The 26,296-nt window shown below is 41.6% G+C and overlaps 1 protein-coding gene across 5 annotated transcripts in view; it reads right to left on the bottom strand.

The window, feature by feature from the left end:
• Window positions 1–24,895, bottom strand: part of arhgef6 (Rac/Cdc42 guanine nucleotide exchange factor (GEF) 6) — a 29,704-nt gene extending 4,809 nt beyond the window's left edge. The window contains exons 1-21 of one of the 5 annotated variants that reach the window (XM_084352860.1): window positions 24,505–24,895; window positions 22,473–22,556; window positions 20,331–20,415; window positions 17,036–17,157; window positions 16,200–16,404; window positions 15,686–15,738; window positions 15,280–15,374; window positions 14,948–15,043; window positions 14,054–14,176; window positions 12,065–12,203; window positions 11,329–11,388; window positions 8,713–8,859; window positions 7,650–7,736; window positions 7,444–7,525; window positions 6,764–6,879; window positions 6,434–6,613; window positions 4,841–4,861; window positions 1,837–1,933; window positions 899–985; window positions 653–752; window positions 306–360 (exon numbers count right to left, since the gene is read on the bottom strand). In XM_084352860.1, the coding sequence (XP_084208986.1) occupies window positions 306–360; window positions 653–752; window positions 899–985; window positions 1,837–1,933; window positions 4,841–4,861; window positions 6,434–6,613; window positions 6,764–6,879; window positions 7,444–7,525; window positions 7,650–7,736; window positions 8,713–8,859; window positions 11,329–11,388; window positions 12,065–12,203; window positions 14,054–14,176; window positions 14,948–15,043; window positions 15,280–15,374; window positions 15,686–15,738; window positions 16,200–16,404; window positions 17,036–17,157; window positions 20,331–20,415; window positions 22,473–22,556; window positions 24,505–24,669 (2,199 nt within the window). In that variant the 5' untranslated portion in view covers window positions 24,670–24,895. Of the gene's footprint in view, window positions 1–305; window positions 361–652; window positions 753–886; window positions 986–1,836; window positions 1,934–4,840; window positions 4,862–6,433; window positions 6,614–6,763; window positions 6,880–7,443; window positions 7,526–7,649; window positions 7,737–8,712; window positions 8,860–11,328; window positions 11,389–12,064; window positions 12,204–14,053; window positions 14,177–14,947; window positions 15,044–15,279; window positions 15,375–15,685; window positions 15,739–16,199; window positions 16,405–17,035; window positions 17,158–20,330; window positions 20,416–22,472; window positions 22,557–22,753; window positions 22,847–24,504 lie in introns of those variants that run through there. The other 4 variants (XM_084352859.1, XM_084352863.1, XM_084352862.1 and 1 more) reach the window with 4 other exon arrangements.
• Window positions 24,896–26,296: the final 1,401 nt, after the last annotated feature.

The raw sequence follows: 26,296 nt of genomic DNA, 5'->3' as shown, positions 1-26,296 counted from the left end.
CCACACATCTCTTTTATCTGCTGAAAAATGCATGATGACAAAAGGAGTGTGTGTTTGACGGAAAAACTGATAATAAAACATTCTTTAAAAGGACACAAAAAGAAAAAGAACCCTGATATGTTATCGTGACATTTGATTTATTCTCCTGTATCGATATGATATGAGTGTACACTCAACCGCGCTTTTAACACCTCAAAATGTCATCAAGCACAGTGGCGCTATACAGAAGTAGGCCACAAAACTATGTAACTGACGCATACTGACTCTACATTTACTGTGTGAGTGAATCATTGAAGCACATTTACCTTTTTTAGTTCATGAACCTCATCCTTTAAAGCATACACAGCATCAACCAGACTCCTGAGAGAAAACACAAAGACAATACAGTAAGTTTTGCTGGACAATATCAATATTTCATTTCCTTTTTTTCCATTTAAAACATCATTTGCTAACATCTGTATATCAAGGTTATGTCAACTTCTGACCCGAGGACAAAACAAGATTCATTCCTCAACAGCTTTTATAGGATCAATATCACATTTCTGAATCTAATTACAGAGAAAATCAGGATCCAAATACAAATAAAGACAAAGCTTGGTTTGTCAGTGTAAAGTAAATGAAAGCCTATTTACTGAAGTAATAATATGCTCACTTTTCCTCAATGACCGTCTGCCCGTTGCTCTTCATCTCCTCCACAATGATCTTCTCTTCCTCTGGCAGAAGAACCTGAGGGACACACTCTTTCCGCACCGCTGTTAACACACACAAACACACACACACAGAAGCACAAACTCAATGGGACAGCTTGATTTATGGCTGTATCAGCTGCTGAACATGTACAATCTGAGAAGGCATTAAAGAAGAAATGTGTGTCAATGGTCCTTACACAAACGCACACCTGCGGTGGTCTGATGCAGGCTGGCCCCCGTGCAGTACGCCTCAATCACCCTCAGTATCTGAGCGTCCTCCTCCAGAGCGGCCGTGCCTGCCCAAACCAGAGATTATCAGTATCATTACACTGCAAAGTGTCATTCAGGAGACGGTGTCAGGGTGTCACACATGAATGAGTTCGTTTAAAAGAGCAGGATACAATCATGAAGAACAAATATATTCAGATAATGAGAATCCCACACACTGAACTGATGCGATGAACATTAAACTACATCAGAGGGGGTCTTGCAATGTGAACACTCTTCAGTATCATTCATGTTAAGAATGGGCTGCAGAGGCCTCAGGTGTGGACTATTGATACATCCGATAACACACCGACCGGCTCAACACAAGAAGATAAGACTGGATGAGATTTGGTACACTTGGTACACTTGTGCACCCCAATGCATAATGTTTACGGCCGTTTCCACTGTTGATGAAGGTCCTCAGTTCTAGTTCTATATCATAGGCAACTTTCAACAAACTGAAACAAGTCCATCTCATACTGTTCATTGCCGCAGCACCTCTATTTACCCTGTATCTGAACGCCCTGTTTGTGTCTCTGTATGGCCCGCCCACCCTAAATGCCCAGTCTGCTCTGATTGGTCAGCTCTCACAGGCCTGAGCAGGGACTGTCCACCATGTTTCTGCATCAGCCCTGCTGGTGTCTGAAACTTTCACAGTATTTATATAGCACCTAGACCTGCTTTTAATCACTACAAAGACAGGAAATGTCACTTTCTACAATATAAAAACAAACATTTTTAATTGTTTTTAAGAATTAAAATCTTTTTGCATTTGTGTTAAAACAAAATGAATTAAACAAAATTATACAAACAACGGAAAATGATAATAATAAAGAAATAAGCCCATACATTAAATATTATAGTAAGATAAAAGTCCTACTTTTTCTTATTTGAACCTCATCATCAGAGGGCTTCCGCTCTTTCTTCCTGTTGCCTGGCAGGAACTTCTTCATGGGCCGCGGGCTCTTGCTGGAGTCCTGGAGGAGTGCAACGCATAAACTTCAGTACATCTCTCTATACACACAAACACGCATACACACATACTGCTACACACACCTGTAAAGCCAAGGCTCCAAACCAAACAGAATGCAAAGCTTACACGGATGCACATCCCTCAAGAACGAACAACATCGAAGAACAAAATTCCATCAACAAACAAGGCAGCAAGCATGTGGTGGTGTGGTGGTCTGTGACCAAACCAGCTGGTAGTCTGTCTGTGCTAATATGAAACCTGCCTGAGAAAGCTAGACATACCACGACAACCAAAACATCAAATCACATTTAATAGCGGTTATTTTCAAGAATCTTCTCATATGAAAAACATCACTGACTACTGTCAGGAAGAGAGCAAAAAACCTAAAATATTCAAGCTTTACCTGTTGGATACAGTGTTTACAAAGCCCCAAGAGAGGAAGCTAAGATACAATCACATTATTTTTTTATATTCAATCAAACTGCATTGATGTGGTTTTATGACTGAGAAATGTTTTATGCTACTGGGTTGAGTTCAGGGTCGAAAAACAGACGGTTTCCTCTCCTGAACACATTAAAAGCTGAGGTGTGATGAATAATGAACCAACAGCATAGTCATGGTGATGAGCTCACACCAGCGCAGACAGGTGTTGCTGACTAGTGACTTATGAAAATCATGTTCTTTGAATACTTTGCATGATGTCATTTGCTCCAAACACTGGTCTGGAACAGTGAAGCTTACTCAGATGTGCAATTGGAAAGTAGAAAACAATTCATTGGGCATCCTGAAACTCTAACGCAGTCTCCCAAAAGTACCTCATGAGAATCAGGAGGAATAACTGCATCATGTGTCTTGGAACCGGCTTAGGGATTTACTATAATGCAGACGCACATTTTCCTGAGTTGTAGGTCTTTCCCTGTTGGTTCGGCGCTCTGGGGACTCACTGTGTACAGTAGGTTGAAGTAGGGTGGTGTTTCAATGGCAATTTGCGCCGAGACCGGCAGTAAGTGGCATACACAGTGCGTGATGCACAGTGCACACATGTATAATTGATTTTTTATATCCACTTGGGAGCAGATGAGTTCATGATAAAACCTGGGTATTAATGAATGTGGACCATTGTGATGTCTAATGAAGCTGCATATGGAAAACATACCGTAGTTCCAACAAATGTTTGTGTTGTAGCCATTAAAGGAAATTATTTATTTTAGCGTATATATGATAATCAAAACAAGCTAAATATGAATTTGTTTATTTAGGTTGCAGTTGTTTCTCATATTACAGAGACTTGGTGTGCTACTTCCTTTTGCTACTGGGCGCAGGCGATGTTGGTGGGTTTTCCAGACCCTGTCCATTTGTACAAGGGCATTTTTTTAAAACAAAGCTTTTTCTATGCATTTTGGCCTCCTGTCCAGAAACAGAGATTTTTGGAACCAATAACTCAGTCACACACTGTTATGAGTGTTTGTAGCATCATTAGCATTAAGTATTTAAGAGTTTGTACGGTGACGGACTGGATGTTATATTGTTTAGCGTTATATTTAGAAAGACACAAATGGAGATGGATTATACAATGATGGAAAAAAGAGAAAAAACAGGTGCTCACAATGTTTTTTTTTAATTTATTCTGTGTATGTGTGGACTAGGCCTCAGTAAAAAGTTGGGAACTGAAGCCGTGGTTGAGCAACAGTCTTTCAAGCACTGTTTCATGGCTGAACAGATTTTTGTTCCTTCGCTTTGAGAAATAATAAAAAAAAAAAAAATGTATCCAGTGCCCGCAGCTTTGAATGTAGAAAAGCCGACACACAAGGAATCAACGTAAAAATATACTTTACACCAACATCGGTGTGTATATGCATGCTTTTTAAATGAGGGCCAACTCCTTTCCCATCGCCAGGAAATGAGTTTGCCTTCCTGCTTTCTTTTTTACTTGTTCATCATCACGAACACGCCAGAAAAACAGGAAACAGTACTAAGAAACTGATTGTATACCTCCTCAGAGGACGTTAAAATGTGGCCTGAAAAGTCTTAATCAATAACATTCCTGTGTACATGCGCAGTACCGGTCAAGAAGCTGACAAGGATCAGGTAACTGTGGTTACTTAAAATCTTTTTACTTTAGTCTCTTAACGATGTTCGAACACGGCTTGAAGAAACGGGACAATGGAGACGGACAGAAATGGATTAACAAGCTCCTGGCGTTCTTCAACACGCATCTACGCATCGCGTAGGAAAAGGAAATAAATTAGCATGTCTCCTGGATGCTGTGTTTCCATCACAGCTGATCGGAGCGGGAGCGATACACACCCATGACTACTACAGAGTCATTTGACGTGGGAGTGAATGCAGATTGTCTGTAATGTAAATGTGTACCAAAAAACCATGTCAGTGGGTTTTTCCGTCAAGGATGAGAGGAGTAAAAGAGACATCGTCAAAACTATTACAGTGGATTTTGGCTGTTAGTAATTCAAATGTGTAAAAATACATCCAGGGCTGAGTGACAGTAGACTTGACTGCTTTCTGTGTCTAGATTTCCAAAAATAGCACCCCGAGTAGACATGAGTAACATGGCTGCATCAGAATGGGTTTTTTTTCTGACAGAAAACGTATAATGCACACGATGAGTGACACCTTTTCTCACTGCAGAGAATGAGAAACAAAAAAAAACGAAGACACGCACGCTACAGATAACAGGAAACCAACAGATGACAATGAAGGAGAAGTGAAGCAAACAGAGCAAGGGCATGCTAGCTCAACACTGGGGGTAAACACACACACACACACACACACACACACACACACACAAAGGCAACCCCATCCCACCTCCACCCCCAAAAACCACATCCTCGCCCACACACACACACACACACACACACACACACACACACACACACACACACACACACCTTACCTTCATGATATAAGACATCCTCTACAGGAGGCGGGATAGAGAAAGAGAGAAAAAGGGGAAATGTGCATGAAAAATATGATGCGCGAAGGATGTGATAGAGAGTTAATGGTGAACATCTTTACACCCCCTCTGTCATTCACCTATTCTTTGTCTATGCAGAATAGGATGGTTACTTCATGTAAGAAAAAGAGAGGTATGAGGAGAAATGGGGAGGTTTGGCAGAAAGGTGGTTATGTATACAGAGGATTATACATGCAATCTCTGCTGGGCAGTGAAAAACACCCGACACGCCTGCTTGGTTCTGTTCTCAAAGAATGAGCGTGGGAGTTCGTGTGTGCGTGTTAAGAGTTAAAGAGTACAAAGAGGTGGAGTCATTTTTAGATCACAGCTCGTCAAAAAAGTGCATACACATATGTTTACTGAAGCTACATATTCAACACTAGAATCAGAGCCCTTTATAACTGAAACTTTAAGGTGTGAAGGCTTCCACCTCCCACGTGGACCACAGAGAGAACATAAGTAGCTCCGGTGCCAGTCATTGTTCTGTTACTGAGAATTACCTTACTCAGAACATATTTACACCGTGCCACGCTTTAAGATGCACTTTTACTGCATAGTTAATTATCTCCTAATAATATCCGTTGCCGCTTTTTCACCCTCACCACGTACTTTATCTAGCTGGCCCACGCACTGTGCAAAACACTTATCTCTATCTGCAAAAAGGTTTTCCTGTTGCCATCACAGCAAAGATCAAGGTTTCTGGAGCCTGTGACCACATAAAAGCTAGGTCGTTATAAACATCTCCAAGGAGTAGTTGGTAAAAGTTAAAAAAAAAAGTTTTAAAAATCTATTTTCAGATCAGATTGGATCACTACAGGCCGTACATATTTGGTTTTACCATCCGTTCTGAGGGATCCAATTACAAGCGGACAGCCTCAAGCCCGTCAATTCACTCCTGGCATTAAATGCGTCTCGACACAGTGACCTCTTGTGATCCGATCACACTTACCCGCTCTATATGCAAATCTACACCTACATTACTGGAACAAACCAATAGGGTTTTTTTTTTAACACAAACAAAGACGTATCTTCGTGTATAACATCTAACAGTTAGATCAAAACAGTAAAGAAAGTGTTGTAGAAAGTGTTTCACAAAGTTTATAAACAACAGCAAGTCTCAAAATGTTTGTTTTTTTACCGTTTACTGTATTTGTAAAATTTGACATGCTTACCATCAATATTTGATATCTATTTAATAAATTTGCTGAAATGCTGAAATAGTGTTCAAACAGCTGTTGGGAGGAACGACGCACCTCAGACAGTGAAACAGACGTGTGACAGACTGACTTCCTTTTACCTTTAACTGCTGAATATGTGTCAATGTCAGTTTAATTATTGTTGTAAGTGTGTTTGGTGGAAAGTGTGATGTCAAACTGAAAATTGTAGGTATGAATGAAACGGTGACGGAAGTGGCAGACAGAGGGGGGCTTGTACAGGAGGTGGGATTCTTGTGGTTTCTGACTAATAATGTTTTGCATGACTGCTTGTGTAGGTTTGTCCGTTCTACTGAAAACAAGGTCTGCAAACTCCTACCTCTTTGTATCCCAGTGCTGCAGAGGGCTTGAGGGGGGGCGCAGGGCGCAGGCAGCTGAGGGACCAGGGCTTGCTGATCTTCGGCGGTTCCAGAGGGCCGCGACTGACGGCGCTGAGGCTACCCAGATGGGAGAGGTGAGTGGGGGTTCCAACCATGCTCAGCGGTTTGCCTTCTACGGTCTACAAGGGTCGGTCGGAAGGAAAGAAGTTGGTGTTTCACACATACAAGGAAAGATGATCACTTTTCACACTTTATCGAGTTGCAGGTTTCACTTTTGTTAGTGTTTTCCCTTAATACTGTATATGTGATGAATGTGTATGTTTCTCAACCTTTGAGATGGTTCCTGCAGGGCTGCCTCCTTTGGTAAAGGGCTGAAGGTGCTCCAGCCACTCCTGCAACTCTTGGGCATTACTGCAGAACACTGTAATACGGTCGATCATGCTTCCTGCAACACATAAACACACACATACTCTCTTCAGTGAAAGTTCCATATGGCTTATAAGAGTCAACACATACCGCAACCACAAATACAAGAGCCAATTTAGGGGTTTGCAAGTGTCATTTAGAGATTAAATCTCTAAGATTAAATGAAAGGTGTTTGTCGTTTTCATTTGTCCTGACTCACAAAGAAGCAGAGAGATATAACTATACAGTGTAAGGCGTGTGAGGCAACATGTTTCGGTGACTCCTGGTTGGAGAGACTAAAATTTTAAGGCCTCGTGTTTACTGGATCATCTGAATCATATGACACATCTAAATTTATCTGTGTAGCAAGATGGTTTTATTTGAAAAAGTAGGGCAAGTTTGACATCCTTTTATTGAGTGTGTACAGACACCAGCATGAATATTTTACAGGGGGAAAGGCTGAAGTGAAAAGACACAGCTCCATGGCTGTTCAATGAGCTCGAGCTTAGACTGTTTATTTGGGTTATGACTCAATATACTGCATTATTGCCGCGTATACTAAAGAAGACGAGTCCTAATTTCGTCCAGAGCATCAGGTGCAAACCTGTGATGTCAAAGGCGTAGTGGGCACTGTCGGCATCCTCTGCGTGTCTCGTTACTGTGGTGCCTGTCAGCGACAGTCTTCCCTGAATGGGACAAAAAAAAGAGGAAATGAGACATTAATTAATTTAATTAGATTTATAAAGAAAACTGATACAAATAGAAAAATCACTTATAAAAAGGGAAGGTTCACGGTATGTTGTGCCTCACCTGATAAATAAAGCCACTCATCCGGGGACTGGCGGAGAGCATGACTAACACGTTAGGGAAAAGCATTAGATAACGCTCCTCTTTTTCCTGCAAAACAGAAACATAAAACAACAGGTTGACAGGTTAAACAAAGGTTTTCATAAGTAGATATTGTTTCCTTATTTGTCAGTGAAAGAAAGGTGGCAAGAAGTTCAACACATTCCTCCCACTGATGGTCAAAATATCTCATCTAAAGTCATCAACCAGATACTAGTTTGGCAAAGCGGTTGGTTGGTAAATGATCGGAAAAAAATCTGAATGTTGAGTTCCAAAGAGATTTTATAACTGATATGGTGGTTGGAAAGTGGTTGATAGTGTATCTTGGGCTTTCTTCCAACCACCAACTCAAAGATGACCCCTACACAAAAACCACACAAGACTGAGGAGATGACTTTTCGAGGCGGGCATGGCCTACTTTAGGTTTCTGTTTTCACACTTGACGGGATACTGAATTAGCGAAAGGAGGAGGGAATGTAGCACACGCCGTTTATGATATTCATGAACACTTCAACACATTCAGGCTAAGGTGCACGTTTCGTATTTGGTTGGAATAACGGCACGCTTCTGGGTTAATCGGAATTTAAGTTACAGTCGGTGCCCTTTAAGTTGTAATAGTGAGACTTTGCATTAGTCACATAAATCTAGAGCACACCGTTCACACTTCCTCCCATCTGCTTACCTGCGTCAAACAATGCATGCATCACAGCACAAAACATGAAGACATGCAGGCCGTGGAGAGTTTAGCTGGCTGAGTCACTTGGACTTACGAAAGAAAGGAATATAAACGGTATTGCGTATTTCTTGAACAGGTGAAGGTCAGTGGAATGATAGGCGGCTAAATTTGAATATTAAAGTTAAAAAACATGTCTAACTGCTAGTTTTCGTTCTAGTAGAGCAGGAGAGATATCTGGTAGGTTTCATTTCCTCCACCAAGGAAACCAAGACAGCCAAAGCTCAACAATTAGTTGGAAAAAAAACTAACAACTGATGTTAGCTCTGGTCATCCTGGTCACACGTCTCTCACCTCACTGGACCCATTTTTCACGTGGACCTGAGACATGTAGGCCACATGACCCAGGCTCTTCATGCTGTCTCCCTCCCAGGCCCGCACTGGTTCGGACAAGATCTGGAGCTCCAGGTTCTTGCGCTTCCGCAGATCCTGGCACTGTGTCTAAACACACACACACACACACACATACAAATACACATCAGTCAATGGGAATGACAACATTTTTCAAAACTCGTCAAAACAGTGAGACACACACAGCTTCATTGAGATAATGTTTAAATAACTTTGCTATTGATGACCCATTCCTAGATTTTGTTTTTTCCGGAAGAGTTTCGGTCCAAATTCCACAATATCAATATACAATTAGTGCTTCATTAACGATGAAAGTAACAGTGATATTTTACTGAATCATTCTGTTGAACAAAGTGGTTTCTTGCCTTCGAGAAATTCTGAATAATGAGAACCGCAATGGATAAAGCTTTGAAAAACACAACCATTTGCTTCACTATTCACTGTGTATTCAACGTTCTATTTTTACATCTGTGTCAGAGGTATATGGAGTAACCTGCAACATAAAGAAGAACATTTTCAGGTGATTGGCAGGGGCTCTCCCTCTTCAAACAGGAAAAATGACAATGCAACATGTATCATCTTCCACTGCGCGTTAAACTAAAATTTGACTATGTAGACGGAGCGCTGCAGATGAGATGCAACTGGCATTTCTTGAGTGCCTGCCCACCCAACCCACATTCAAAACACTTAAATAAAAATGAGACTTGCAAATTACACCAGTCTGTAGTGTGTGATGTTTTTTTTCCCGCTTTCTTGTGCAACCCTGTTGAAAAGACGTGTGAGTCACCTCATCTATTCTTACTAGGAACTCGGTGCTATACCGGGGAAACTGTGTCTCAGAGTGGTGTTCGCTCAGGCACTGGTGCGGTTGCTCGTTTCTTATCCAACTCTTTGACTCACACCCACTGTAGGAACGACGCGATCACAAAGCCTGCAGCTGGGAAAATGCTCAGTCTTTCATTGATGTTTTCCCTTGGAACAGACGTGTGCTTGATTGTGAAGTACTACGTTTTGTTATGTTTTCGTGTGAAGCCCATGACAACAAAGGTGACATCATTACAAAACTCTGAAACAAGTAGTCAAAAATAACCCAAACTCATAATAACCATCATCATTAAAAGGTACATTTATAGTTAATTCAAATTTACTTAATATTTAACACTGTTAACAAACAATAAAATGCTTTATAAGCCACTTATTTGGCAATTGTTTATCTTGGTTATAACAGTGAAATAACTACTGACTGAAGTTTAATTAACTTTAAATTTACCATTTATAAATGATGGTTATTATACAGTGTGATGAACCAAAACCTTTCTCCGGAGAATAGTACAACAGATGAACAGGGTAAAAATTAAACTTCCCCAGTTGATTATTTACACTATGACAATTATTTTATTTATCACAAGTTTTCTGAAATCGTGTGTTTAAATACGCAAATTAGGCGGTCTAATGAAATTTGCTCTGATTTCCATAAATGTCAGGAACAGAAATCTGAATTAAAATAAACACCTAAATGTGTCATTCGGACATTTTCCTTCTTTCCACTAGTCTGAAGGAAGATCTCAAAATCTGTTCTGTCTCACCTTAAGCCACATCTTAACCTTTGACACTAAACAGTGTCTGCATTTTGCAGGTGTAAATAAATAAATCCAGTGGATTGATAATCCAATAATTAAATGTTGACACAAGATGCTTGCAGGTTGTTAAACTCAGCCTCGATCGCTACTGATAAAAAGAATCCCCAGTGGAGACGAACAAAGATGACAGATGGATTTAAAGACTCGTTTAAGCATGCAGCCTCCAACGGTGAGGTCGCTACTCCCACCCTATCCCTACCCCCTCGTTTCCGTACAGCTCACCCTCTCCCACCTTCTCAGTCGACACCCACCACCCCATTTCAGACTTGCGGTATACACATACTTTGACAGACAGGAGCAGTGATTGACAAACAGATAGCTACACATACAGACAAAGATTGAGGCATAGAGATAGACAGGTGAACAGTGGAGCAAAGGAAATCAAGAATCAAAGTGGGGGGACGATAAATAAAATAACCGGAGAGCTGGGGGAAACAATGGCTGCAATGAAATACAAACAAATGAAAAGAAAGAAAAGACTGTTGAAAAATAATTGAGAGAATAATAATAAAAATAAAATTAGCAAGAGTAATGATAGAGTAAAAGGAAAGTAACTAATAACAGTTGTGTTTGTTAAGCAGTGTGAGCATCTTGTACATCTTGTGTTGAGTAGTATGTGTTGAGTGGATCAGTTTGTGGTGTATTAGCTCTGGTTAGTGTTAATTATCATTCCTCCACATTTGGATCCAGCTGTCTGTGTCGAGAGAGAGTGATAAGTTCTTTTTCCGAGAGGGATTTTGTCAGTGGACTGTCAATCCAATAATTAAGAATTGACACGAGAGGTTAACAGGTCGTTACACTCAGCCTTGTTCAGAGCCGATAGAAAGAAGAAGCCTAATCCCCGAAGAGAGATTAACAAAGGTGATGCAGTTCATGGCTAGCTGAAGCATGCGGAGCCCCCCGGATGTCCCAGACTTACCACCAGGCTTCTAAATGCTGCGGTTGCCTTCACAATGTCAGCATAGTCTGGGTGGGCTTCCTGTGGTGAGAATACACAACACATCAGTACGACCATATAAGTCACATCGAGCCTGAGAGCGCTAAATGTCAACAAGAGATAAGTGTCCATACAGGGCATGCTGTGATAAACAAAGGAAGTCAGAGAGTTGAAGAGAATAACGCCAGGTTCAGACAGGACACCAAAGCGCCGCAAAGTGCCACAGCCCTTCTGTTCACACCAGAATTTCTCCGCTCCGGTCGGCAAGCGGCTCTGCTCCTCAGCTGTTCTGTAGTTGAAGTTTTATTTAGAAAACTGACCAGATTCTCTCGTTGTTGTTTTGTTTGACTTCCTGCCTGGCTTGACACATTTGGCCGCGGCACATGGAGAAATTAGACCAGACGGCGAAACGATCGCTGCGTGGCGCGCGCTGGCAGCGGAGCAGAACGCCGCGGCCTTCCTATGTGACCGACACCATTGGTTAACATGGTCGCCGAAACGAAAATGGCTCCGCTCCTCGGCGCTTCGCAGCTAATCGCGGCACTTCCGCGTCCTGTCTGAACCTGGCGTAAGACTCATTTCATACATTGTCACACATTAATGTTCATTTATTTCTTGAAGGTAAATCAAAAAAATGTATTTCCCTTTTTTATTAAAGACATATATTTAATTACATATTATTATTAGAATTTCACTATATACATTAAATGTTTATTACCTCCACATGTCTCTCCAGCTCCTGCAGCAACGTGGGGTATTTGTCCAGCCTCATGAAGGGCTTACTGAGACTGGTGGTCAGGGTCAGGATCCCTGGAGCACTGGCTCCCTGGCTCTCCATGAACTTGTCGAGCTCCTCACTGTTAAACACACACAAATAATACACAATTAAACGTACAGCATGTCATTTTTTGCTGCTCGGGGTCTCTCAATTAAAAGAAAAACAAAAGACGGAAGTAGCCGGGGATCATGGGAGTTGTTGTCTTCACCGTTAAGCAGCCACCATTGCCGGTGTAATTCATCTACATGACTCGGGCAGAAATGTTTACGGATGAGGTAAGGGTCATTTTATTTTGTTAGATTGAAGAAGTATTGTATTAAATTAAATAATTAAAAGTGTTTATTTCAAAGTAAAGTGGATTATTTTATCTAAATATGTCTGTGGCTGCAGATTGTACACACAGTAGAACTGGGATTCAAATAATTTTCAAACAAATATTTTTTTTACTGCAACAGAGTAATTTATTTAACACTGTTATCTGTGTTGAAGGAATTTAGATACAGTTAAAGCTAAACTGTATAGTATGTCCTAGTTTGCGAGTATGGCAACATGTTTAGCACACAAAGTGATTCATTTCTGTGGTATAGCATTAACATCATATTTCTATATAATACATGGAAAGTGGGTCTCATATGTAAACAATTTTCGCTGTAAGGACCACAAATAATGCGATATGAAACCATGCAGTATATCACACCTGTGCTATATGTGAGAAAGGACCGCAGGCAGCTGAAATGGTGTTAACCATTAATTTAAACGGCAGCACAAATTAGGTCAGCAAATCTTTCACATTTTTCGGCAACTGGACTGCGACACGCTCACTTCGCTGCAGACCTGAACATGTGCTTTGAAAGTAACGCCATTCATGAGTTTCCATGACTAAAATAAAACTAGTCCTGTAGCAGCACTACCAGGTAACAATGGGTAAATGTGAATTTCACAAAAAAGGCTCCTGAAACTGAATTGCAAATGTGCTTACTGTGAAAAATGAGTCTCGCTCGCCTGTCAACATAACCACAGCTTGATATATCCTGTCAACAGTCGGCTTCCTGTGTGTGTAATTCAACTTCATCTGCAGCTCACAATGAAGAACCAGACAAGCTACTTCTACATTATTCAACAATGTATCATTTAAACTACAACAATGCGATTTTACCTCTTCACACTGACTGTGATATACACAGATTCACAACCGCAGGTCAATTCTCTGGGAGAATGAGCTTTTTAAAAAAAAAAAAAATTATAATAAGATTGTTGGGAACTTTGAGCACATGGGGACTCTGCAACAGCTCAGGCCCAGTTTAGCCTCCTGGTCATTTACAGATGGGGAGCGTGACACCTTGTGGCTCAAAACTAAACTACAGCTCATCAACAGAAAACAGCATGAAGTAGTTCCAGAAATCACAAAACAGTCAGCATGCACACTTTCCTCTAACATAAGAAAAATAAAACTGTGGAAAAGGATAAGTGAGCAAAGTCTGACAGTTATATTGGTGCTTCCCCACCTCATTTGACCCCTCAAATATATAATAATAGATTTTAACTTCTCAGACTGTTTCGTTTGAAGGTGCAATATCCACCTGTTGAATCCACTCCCAACAAATAGGTGCAGCATATCACCAGAGTACCTGCTAACTTCTGCTATCTCTATTCTGTTCGTACATCCATGACTGTAGCTACTGTAAGCTTGTTAGCTCAGTTAGCCGTTCAGCTAGCCAGACCGCCAGCGGATTGTTAGTGTTTACATTGGCAGCACATCAGCTTTGGACCGCTCGGGGAAAGAGGTTTTCAGGCGCGGGGGTAGCTGGTCAGCATAAATAAACTAACACAGCTGTCATGGGACAGCAGGGCTATAAATTTGCACTATTTATCCAGATTCTTAGAATACCTTCAAGATTTGAAGGCTTTTTCGTGTGCAGCGGGGCTCACCTGTGGTCAGTGAGGATGCAAACAGCTGAAGGGTGGCTGGAACAGTAAGCCAAGTACAGCGTCTTGATCTGACACATCAGGTTTAAATAGCAGCCCGCCACTCGCTGCTGGGCCTCGGAGACTCTGACAGAGGAGAAGAGAGACAAGAAAGAGGGTTGGGTAAAGAGGAGAGATATGGAAAGAGACAAAGACTGTCATGATGATATATTGAACCATTACCCAATAACTGAAAAGCAGTCTGACAGAGAATGTAGAATACATGACCGTTCTTGTTGTTTTGAAACCAGGTTTCTGACACCGTTTTCTCAGATAAACACCACAAAACCAGAACACATTTAGATTCTTTAGCTGAATTTGAGACAAACTTGAGTCATTTTAAGGCCTCAAGCTGAAATTACATAGTTTAAAGAATGATTTGAACAATTTTAGGTCTATTTTTAGACCGTTCTCGCTTCACATTGCTGCTGGCCATTTTCCGAAGCATACCGAACATTCTAGGATGTAAGAATGCGTTTTCCTTCCCCAGAGGCAGCCATTTGTTTCTAGCAGTTGTTGATTTGTTGTCAATTTTCCAAACACTGCATTAATGCACCAAAAGACATGCAGATTTTTCAAACCGACGTGTGCGAGGACAGTAACATTACTCAGCTGACGGTGATCGTTTTGGTCTGCACGGTCACCGTAATGGACTACCTATTTCAGCTTATTCAGTCTTTGGCAACTTCATATTTATACCATGAAGAAACGAAGAGGAAGAGATGCCGAAGAGGAAGGAAGTGACTGCAAAAATATATAATCAAGTAAAGTATGCTTTGCAGAACACTGTAATATATAGTATGTAGGAGGTTGTACACAGAGACTGTTATGATAGAAGGTTTAATGGAGATGACTTACTTGGTGCAGTCCTCCAGAGCCACACACAGTGCCTGCTGGAAGGTGAGGATCTCCTCCAGGTTCCCACACAAGGTGGTGCTGTCTGCACTGCTCACCCTGAGTATACATATATTTAGCATGAGTGGAGATGATAACTACTGTCCTACAACATGCATGATAAAAGAAGCATTATCATCGATTAGGATTTCAGTAAATGTAGGGCTATTGACTTATTTCTGAAAATGTTACTTTCCCAAGTTAAACAAAGAGATTTCTCTGGGAATCCACAATGCCCTCTGCCTTCAATGATTTATTGTAATGGATCCGTCACATCTCCTTGTCATTGCTCTTACTTGTCGCTGGCTTGCAGGGGTCGAAGATAACAACTCAGCACTGTTTGTAATTCTTTGACAAACTCCCGCTCATGTTCCAAGATGTCCTGCACCACCTGCAACAGCAGCACACACAGCAGAATACTAAATGTTGTCAGACTGCAGGGAAGCACAGTATTTCCTAAAGGCAAAACATTCCAGTAAAAATGGTTAGTAACGGGAAGGTCTGGATCATTTTTGCCTTCATCAGTGCTTTGGATTAACAAAGTAATGTTGTGCCGAGTAATTTAAAGTGGAGAAATAACTTGTATTTGTTACATCCAAGTCTGACAAATTCAGTTTTAATGTATGAATTCCTGCTGTAAGTCGTATTAAGCTCTCGATAAAACACACATTAGGAGAAGTGACCTCGGTCATTTTCACTTACCACACTGTAGTAGTTCTTGGTCAGCTGAGTTCCTTTAGGAGACACTGGTTTTTCTGTAGAGGAAATAAGCAGTAACTAATTCATGATAGTCATCAAAAATATTTTTAAAATAATCAGACTACAATAATCATTTTCGAAACTAGTTCAGGGTTTTTAACATCCAACCAAATAATGTCTATTTTTGTCTTGAAGGGAAAATCCAGGTCAGCTCTTCAGTGACCTACACCAGTTACATCTTTTTTTTCCAGACGTCAGCATTCATATCTAATATTCTCTTCTGCAAACGATATTATATAGTGTTAATTAGTTTTTAAATCAAGTGATGGAACACGAATGATGTGAAAAATGTCGTGCCATCCCTCCCTGACCAAGCTAAACTAAGTCACCGTCTATTTTGCAACATGACTGACTTTGAAAATATGGCTTTAAATGCAAATTACAATTTTCTACAACATACAAAATGGTTTTACAAACTCTTTCTGAAACCTTTATATTCAGGAGTGGCACAACTCACCACAGGCTTTGATCTCCCGGACGTAGTTACTGGGGAACCAGCCCGTCTTGCCGTTGAGCGCTCCCTCCCACCAACCTCCCTCCTCCTGCCGCGTCACGAGGATCATGTCGCCTTTATTGAATGACAGTTCGTCCTCATTGTTCTGCTTGAAGTTGAAGCGGGCCTTCACCATCTGCTGCCCACCTCCACCGTTCTCAGACATCTCCTGTGAGAGAGGTTGTTAAGAGACGGTCGGCAACACAAACGGGAATCAGATAAGGAAGATCTGTATGCCTGTAGAGCTGCAATGATTACTCAGTTAACTGACTAGTGGATCAAAAGTAAAACTGCAGACTATGTTGATTACTTATTAATTATTTCAGTCATTTTCAAGAAATTTCAATTCCAGTTTCTTATAAGTAAGGATTTGCTGCTTTTCCTTGTCATTTATGAAAGAAAATGAAGAGTCTTTGGGTTTTGGACTGTGCAATCTGAAGACTTCACTTTGAGCTCTGAGAAATTTGGATGAGCATTTTGCTAATTTTATAAACTAAACAATTAATCAATTGAGCGTAGAATGCATATATGCAATGCATTGAAAAAAATAATCACCCAATCTTAGATCTGCACATTTTGCTTTTAATCTGGTTATGACTTTGCATGAAGCTTGTCTTGACATAATTATGTCCTTAATGTGCAAGGAAATGCAATGTGCAGTCATCTGGGATAAACAACTACCAAACGATATGATAAATTAAATCATTTAATGTGAGCAAAATGTGAAAACAAACTGGGGTGAAGCATGTCAATTGAGACAACGACAGAAAATGTAGAGATATATATAGAAAAGACCATACCACGGATTTGGATTGCCTGCGCAGAGAGCCTTTGGATTTGGCGGAGGAGAGCGCGTGTGAAGACGTCGACTGACTAGGAGACGGAGCACCGGACTGCGAACATGACCTCTCAGCAGAACAGTCTTTGGAAACACAAAGAAGAAATACGGAGAGTGTTATTTTGGTTACATCGATGTTTTAACCTCATGACTCCTTGATTTTGCTCTCATCAGGTGAATAGAACAAAACACACATCGTCGGCACATCATCACAGTTGTCACAGGTGCACGTAGTTTGGGGGCTGACAACTTGATGATAATTCATGTAAGTACGGTCTATTGCTCTGCACAGCCCCAGGACAGGAAATACGCACACACGGGCTACACATTTACAATGCCTGATAGAATGATTTGATTTAATCAAAACTGGCACACGCCTCCAAAATGAGATCAAGCTGCTGCAAAAAGGCAACAAACACACAGCCTTTAGATTTTAATATACCAGTGATCACTCGTACAGCCTGTGTTGTTTCAGCACATACGTTCATTCTGTCTAATCGGCACGCATTTAACAAAAGCTGCTCCAGCCCCGTCTCTTATCTGAAATGCAGAAAATCAAATTTATGTTCCCGTCAGCCAAACCCCTCTACAGTGCCATCACTGAGCCACTGCAGCAGACCAGCAGTGATTTAGGGTCAGTAGCTGCCAGCTGTCCTGCAGAGCGAGTGCAGCCCTTGAGATGCACTGACAGAGGTATCAATTGTGTTGCCACAACGCACTTTAAAAAGTGACACATGGCAGCCCTGCAACCTCCTTATGGACTAACAGGCAACAGCACGCTATCTGAAGACTCCATGTCAGATGCCAACTGGATGCTGGCCAGGTCCACTGTATAATCCGTGTGCAAATTAAAGAAGAATCAAAAATAATAAGGGTGAACCATTGGCCTTAGACTTAAACTGTAAAGCTGTAAAAATCAACAAATGCTTGGGTGTACTGTCGCTTACAGGCAACAAAATGTGCTACGGCAACACTTCATGTTTAACCTTGTTTTATCCATAGATCATCTGGAATGCATGCAATGTGTGATAAGATGGAAAATGGTTTCAGATTCCCCACTGTTTTCCATATGCTGAGACGCCAGGGTGCATCACACTGAGGCCTAACCGGTGGGAAGGTCCACATGTACTGCAGGTGGGGCTCATGGATCCCACATGCCACTCCCCACACACACGGTGAAGCCTAACAAGGCCGTCTGTCAGCTAAGCCCTGTGGATACCACTGTTATGTTTGCATGCAGGCAACGTCCAAAAGCAGTTGCCCTACACAAACAAAATTGCTGTGCAAAGACACGCAGAAGGCCAAAGCAAAGCTGAGCTTGGAAGAGCATCACGATTAAACAACAGAGACGCCTCTTATGTTTGATCATATCAACTAACTTGTGACAAATCCACTTCAAATCAAGTTCACTTTTGAAGATTGGGAGAACAGCTGCTGGGCACAGCCAGCCTATCAAAGATTTGCATATCAAGCAGAGCCCAGCGCTGACAGAGGCTTCTGGTCCACATCTCACACTGGGGCACACATCCTCCTTTTCATTTAAGTGCACCCAAGAGATTGATCGTGCATTAACAGAGGCAAAGCAAGTGTAACCTAAAACCAAAGGAGGGTAATGTCATATGGTGTTATAACAAATAGCCATTAATTGATGGGTCAGAGGACAGATGTTACTTGACTGATGTTAAATCAATCACTTATCATGTCAGTTATACAACAAAAATACCAAACACTTTGTCAATTAAAGTGAAAACAGACAACTTCCCAGCCCAAATGTTTCGAAGTTGTTGTACTGTAGTTGCCGCCATCACAAAGACAACTGGATCACTCTCATTTTTCCTCAGGGTAACAAATACCAACATCACAGGACAAAACACGAGTTCATTCATTCATTTAGTATTATGGAGACATGAAAGCACGTAGAAATGGTGCCAACTGACTGGATCACCAGTCAATCTTCATTTTCCCATGAGATTCGGTGCCTGGTGGCGGTTTATTGGGAACCAATGTTAACTCTGAAAGCATCGTTATTGTATTACCATTACATTGTTAATCAACCTTGACTTTATACTTTATGATGACGCATTAAAGCGAAAATCTTGTCTATTCCCAGTTTGAACATCTAGGTTTTGTCCTTTTAGTCCCACAAAACAAGCACTGTGAAGATGTCACCTCTGGCAAACTGTGGAGGCAATTTTTCACAATTTTCTGACATTTAAAGACTAATCAATTAATCAAAAGCATAATCAACAGAAATCAGCCGCAGCACTAATAATACCTTTTATCATCGCTGTCATTCTGGCACAATCTAATGCACATATCCCGCTACACTGTTTATACACAGGAATGTCACAAACACATGTTTTCAAATAGCCTGAAACATTATGCAATTACTATAAAGCATGCAGAGGGCAGATTGGTCTAAAAACGCTGACTAGATATTTCCACCCGCTGCGAGCTGGAAACTGGAAGGAGACTGGTATTACCTCTTCAGTACCCCCAAAAGAGGACTCTTGAGTGAAGCGATTAGCCCTAAACTGCTGTGGGGCTGCTGCACTGCGAACCGCTTTATGCTGCGTCCTTATTGTAGAAATGAACTTGAGGGGGAGGAGGGGATGTATGAGTGTGTCTAAAAGCGATGCACTCATATTCAGTCACATTGTGCGTTCCGCTTCGCTCTGAGCCGAACTGAAACGTTAATAAAACCCACGTGGAATGAGCAAAAGAGGATATTATTCAGGGTGTATCAAGCTATGGATGCACATGAGTAAACATGGCACCCAGCATGACACAACACACACACTGCCACGCCAGCTGCCCATGGGTAACGCACCACAAAGTCTGTAAAAAATTACAAAGTCCACCATCATAGCACATAGAAGAGGCCACTGCTAATATAAAGCAACAACAAAACTGAGATTATTTCTCACTAGAGCTAACTATTTTGATAATTTATGAATCAAAGAAAAGTCCATCTTGTTAAATGTGAATATTTTCTGGTTTATTACTCCTGTATGATATTAAACTGAATATCTATAGGGTGCGGACAAAACAGGACATGTGAAGATGTCTTCTTGGATTTTGAGAAGCACAGATCGCCACTTTTTGGACCGAGCAACTGATCGATTAGTCAGGAAAATCGTCAGTTGCAGCTCCGCTACTCACTGCTTTTTGACTCTCAACTGTCAGAGTGGACAAAATATGATCAAACAGTCCCCAACATGGAGGACCAGAGGTACAGAAAGATGCAAAACTCTTACCTTGTGTGGCAAAGTTGACTGCCAGCAAAGTGGTCAGTACTTTGCCAAAATTCTCGCCAGTGTATAACCACTCTGGTTCAAAGCCCTGGATGGAAGAGGAACAGAGAAGATGCTATTAGACCATCTGTTCATACAACCTGGAATCGGTCAGAAGTGGAAGAAGAGAAAGTCAAAGTCAAAAAATGTTCTACCGATTGCTCAGATACGAGCAGGAATACCTGCTAAGCACAGAGTTAATTTTCGGTCGCAGCAGAAACAATACAAAGACACACGTCACACACACACACACAATGAAACACACACAGGGATTTGAATAAGCCTATAACAAGACAGCGATAAAAACTGACATGTTCAGCCTGACCCATATTTTGTGACCGAGTGTAATAAAACAGACAGTGCCAGACTCATTTGCGATTGGCTGTGCACACATCGATGCTCTCTCTCTGTCACACACACACACACACACACACACACACACACACACACACACACACACACACACACACACACACACACACACACACACACACACACTGCTTGCTCGCTCCTTCTCAGACAGCTATCTGCTTTCCCCGAGCAGATAAGGTTTCACATTTTAAATAAAACATCTTAAATATAGAGTTTGAGTAGTACAGCCCTTGACCACGAGTTGTGTACAACATCATTCAGATTGAAAGCAAGTGCGACGATACACATCTAGGTATGAGATCAGCCTTAGGGTCTACATCACTACCAAGATTAGCTCGAACACACATTAGTGTTTATGCGTAATGATTTCGTACCGCGGGTTAGTAAAATAGGAAATACTGGAAAAATCCATTTGCATTGATGAAACAACAGTAAATAGGTCTTACATCACAGTATCGACCTTGATCAGTGATAACATTGCCAGTATTGAGATCCAGACCGCGGTCAGGGCCCGTATTTTCAATGAGTCATGTTTGGAAATCATGTTGCTCTGAAGGACTGTAGTAGTGCATTAAATCTGACCATATAAATAATCTTACAGGAAAAAAAAAAAAAATCACAGGGTTTGAGCTGTAATTGGTGCTTCCTCTTTCTGCATCTCAGGGCAGAAGTGAAAGCAGCATGACTGCTCTCTTTGTGCAGTCACAGGACAAAATGGGCACTATACGCAATGAAGAAAAAAAAAAAAAGAGAGAGACAAAAAGTTCTCTAACCATGATCACATCACTTACCAAAGGATGGGTAGGGCTCGCTGTAGCGCCACAGACATCCCCTGACTGTTACATTTGACAGAGGCTCTCCAAAAAACCTTCTGCCCATGAGCTACTGGCTGGCCGCAAAAGGTGTAATTATGGGCTGAGGCAGGCTTGGTGGATAAAAGCAAAGGGGACCTCCCAGACATAACAAGCCAGCTGGGCAGGACTACTGAACCACTTGACTTTGCAGCGAGCCGAGCTTGCTGACTCAATTAGCTGTTTAAAGAAACCAAGTGATGTGATTCAAGACCAGAAAGGATTATTTATAAAGCCCGGAGGAAGAAATTACTGTCCAGCGCGGCGGTCACAAACAGGCTGGTACAGAGACAGAGAAAACTCCCAACATCTGCCAATGATTTGTCCCTGTCCAATGTTAGAAATGTCTTTTTAAGTTGCTGACTGCGGTCATGCAGCGTACGCTGAGGAGAGTTTCCAACCTGCAGCGACACACTGAAAGCAGCAGCATAAAAGAGAAAGGGACAATTAAGAGGAAGTAAACACTGATGAAAACTAACTTGTGGCTGTTTGAAAACTGAGGCACTAGTCATAAAGGTCCTCTTCCTGTCTGGCCAGTGGGGGTGACTGACAGCATGGACGTGTGAGGAAAACATAATGCAAGCAGGGTAAGTACATAAAATATGGAGCAAGAGTGAGTTTCAAAGGGTCCTAATTGGAAAGAAAAGTGGATTTTTGAGTCTTATTCTCAACTCGTCCAATACTGACGCATAGGGACGCTGGCCGATCAGTCCTACAATCCCAAAAGCGTCTATAACAAATCTGAAAAATCTACTTTAAGACCTTTAAGTCTCCTCCATGAACAGCAGTGGGCTGAGAGAGGAGATAATGACAGAGAGAGGTCAGGCCATGTCAAAACAACGCACGTCTGTGCATGAAACTTGACATAAACAGGGCAACTTACCTCCACTTTCAGAGACGAGCATCCTCTTAAAAACTCCTTGATGTTGGAAATGCAGTCGGCTTCAGTCCTCGGGTCCTGGCAGTACTGAACACACACACACACACACACAAACACAGAGAGGAAATAAATATATAAACACAGAGCTCTCGGGTTAGTCTGACAGACAGACATCTGACACAGCCACTAAAACTAGCGCCGCCGCTGCCGTCATCTCAGTCCCGCAGCAAAGCGCGTAAAGTAGCGTAAACACTGTTGTAGCGGTCCGAAATGTGGTTACCTACAGTTAATAATGCAACTGTGGATTCTTCCTGCGTCTCCTTCATGCATACATAACCACTAACACCACACACAGACACACACACACACACGGCAAAGCAGCCGGATTCAAGCACAACATCCGCTCACTCCGCGACCTTTCAAAATAAAACTCAAAACCAACGGCTGTGTCGCAGCGCTGGGAAATGAATAGGAGGGACACGTTTGTTTGTTTGTTTATTTGTTTTGCTTCTACCCTTTCAATTTAGATTTTTGCTTTGCAATTGTCTTCTGTAAAAAGTGATGTTGAATACCCTGTTATTCTGTGAACAGATAATGGAATGGTTAAGTAACTAAATCACAACAATGCCTGTCTGAGATCATAATAGTATTATCTGTGGCATCTTATCAAAACACACAAAACTAGATGTGTCATTTTTTAGTGTTTTATTGTTGAGGCTAAATGTATTTTTCCCCTCTCTCTCTCTTTCCTTTATTTCTATTTTTGTGTGTTCACACTAATAACAAAAGGAACCACAGTAACCACAGGAAAAAAGGAAAAGAAACTAGTTTGGACAGTCCAGCACATCACCGGGTGCGAGCTGCCCAGCCTGCAGGAACTGCATGACCAGCGGTGCCTCAGAAAGTCCCTGAGGGTCATGAAGGCCTCCCACTCACCCTCACTCCCTGCTGTCCTCAAGGAGGAGATGCAGGACACTAAGATCACACACCGGCAGACTGAGGAACAGCTTTTTCCTCAGGTCATAAGACTTCTCAACAAATAAGTCAATCCAACTATCAGTGCAGTATCTGACAAGTGAATGTGCACCATGCACCTTACTGCCACCGTGGCTGCTGCACCTTCAATCAATCAATCAGTACGCTTGATCACATTTATTGCTGTTTTACACTTATCTTTGCACAACCTTTATATTCTGTAATTATCTGAGTGTCTCATGTACAAAGATGTACATATAGTATACACACACTGTTTTTCTTTCTATCTTATTATTATTATTATTATTATTATTATTATTGTGAGTGAGTGTACCGGAGTGACAATAAACATTTTGAATCTCGAGGCCGTGATAAAATAGAGAAGTTGCCACTTCCGGTTTTATTTTGGTAAGCCGCTTCCAGTTGCACGCTACCCTTCTGTTTTTTCTCTCTGCAGGGGGAGGTCGCACCGGGAAGAGCCGAGCCGCACAGGAGGAAGTGACGAACCGTCTTTGCAACTGTTGTTTATCACTTATCAACTTTGTCATCTCACCAACTAAAGCAAACATGTCACGAGCGTCCACCAAGCACGTCCGAAAAAAAGTTGCTGAAAAGCTCCCGTGTCCCGCGGTGTCACCTCGCTTCACGTCCCGCCATCCAAAATGGTGTACGCGCTTATGTTCCGTGCCACACTTCCCTGCCCGATTTCTCCGTCCTGTTTTGGTGGGTGTTCACACCAACTCAACTCAACTCACATCAAGAATGCGGAACATTTCCTCGCTTCACAGGAAACCGCATCTTGAAATCTCACTGTCTGTATAAATGAGACCCCAAAAAAAATGCAGCTGTAACTCGATGCGATGCGCACGATGCTAAAACAAGGAGGTTATTAAAACTTCATGGCTCCGGGAGTGCTGGGAGCTACAGAAATGAAAGGCCTGCCGCTGGGGAGAACTTCTCGCCTGTGTCAGTTTAATGAAAACCCCTCCCTTCCTTCCTTTTCGCCAGGACACCGTCGATCATTCGGCCTCTGTTGACTTAACTTAAATCAACAACTCACCTTGGGAGTGAAGCCAGGTACGAGCCGCTCCGTGAGCTTGCACAAGACGACCCCATCCTTCAGCGATGTTTTCAGGAACTCCTCCGGGTCCGCTATATTCTTTTTAGGCGAGCTGAGCACTCCCAGTGATATTAACCACGTTACCGTCTGCTCCTCTGGGTTCATAGCTCCAGAAAAATGACCATTGCCTAAGCAAGCATTGCTTTAGAAAAAAAAAAAAAAAAAGCTGGCGGCCTGTTCCGTATCAATATGCAACTCACATCCGCACTTCTGCTAGAAGTTAAAAAAAGAGGCGGCGGGGGGAAGGACGACGCTGTTTCTATACGCAAAACTGATGATCACCCCTACTGGCAAATAGGCACCTCAACAATACACAGGAGTTTTTTTTTTTTTTTTCCCTTTGCAAAGTAGCAACATGCTGCTGGCAGAAGGCATTTTCTCTTATTGCATTACAGGTTACAACGCAGTAAGGATCAGGAAGCTCCAACAGGAAACCGATATCTGATGTGCATCAGCATATTTCGCAGGAGAAACATGCATGACTCACTTTATGGTATGTGATCAGTATAGGCCTGACATGTGGTGTGCTTGGCTTCACCAGCAATGTTTTGTGAATGAGCCACTTGAAACACAGCAATAAAAACTATGATTATTGCTGCCACAAGATGATTTATGTTGCCCGAGTTGGGTTATCTGCAGGATATCATGATTCCCTCAATAGATCTAAAAGTTAAGAAAGGTAAAAGTAAATCATGGGTATATGCTTATTTATCACCACTATAAAAGTCCCTAAATTCATTTAAACCAATTACAACCAGGTAGAAGTAACACGTTCACAGGAGAATCGTGCAAGAAGCATTCTTATTTATTTTTTTTATGACAAGAAAATTGAGCCAACAACAAAAATCTTTTCAAAGTCTTTATTGCAAACACCACAAAATGTTAATTTGAGTAAATCCTCAGCTCGTGTTCTTTCCACTTCCAACACCGATTCCCGCTTGAAGAAACGAATCAACCTGCACTCTCGACAGAAGCCTGCGCCAGCATCTGAAAGACAACACACGAAAAAACAACTTGTTACACATCAACTACAGCAATATACATCCATCACATCACAACATTGGTCAGTTTGCATTTCCAAAGTAGGTTTCTAAACTTTTAAATGCAGAAAATTAGTATTTTCATTTTGCAAAGACCCTAAAACTTATAACTTTTAATTTTTTAAGCTGTGGCACTTTTTCATCCCACCAACATTTTTTCCATGTACTTTGATATGAAAGTTGATAAATTCAAATTAAAGTATTGGTTCAACCAAGAAACCCTTCTGATTTCATTCTGTTAAAGATCATTGTAACTGATAATTAAAGTGATTGTAATATAGTACTGTGAAAATCTCAAACCACTGGAACCCTGGCACAGAGTTAAGTGTACAATTAGTCTGATTGACATACCCGCACTGGTGCACTGTGGTTTCACTGGTCCAATAACTTGAGGACACAGTTCAGGTAAGTTGCAAGGGCAGTTGCCTTAGAGGGTTGTTCATCCTGCAATGAGAACAGAATATTAACATCATGCCCTTCTCTTATTCATGTATTCACGAAACATCTGAAAATCATTTTGTAGTCCTCGGTCCGACTGAGAATTCGCTTCAGTGATTGGGTCCAGTTTGGCAGTTAGGACGATGGTGTTCTTCCAGAGGTCTCCATTGTTGGAAGTGGCATGCTTGTGGAAAATATTTTGATACTGAGAAATGGCTCTTATTTAAAAATGGCTTTTAATTTTTTTAACAAGA

The sequence above is a fragment of the Pagrus pagrus genome (assembly GCF_965226575.1).
Source record: "Pagrus pagrus genome assembly, chromosome: 5".
NCBI classification, from domain to species: Eukaryota; Metazoa; Chordata; class Actinopteri; order Spariformes; family Sparidae; genus Pagrus; species Pagrus pagrus.
This window is presented reverse-complemented; position numbering and strand designations above follow the sequence as displayed.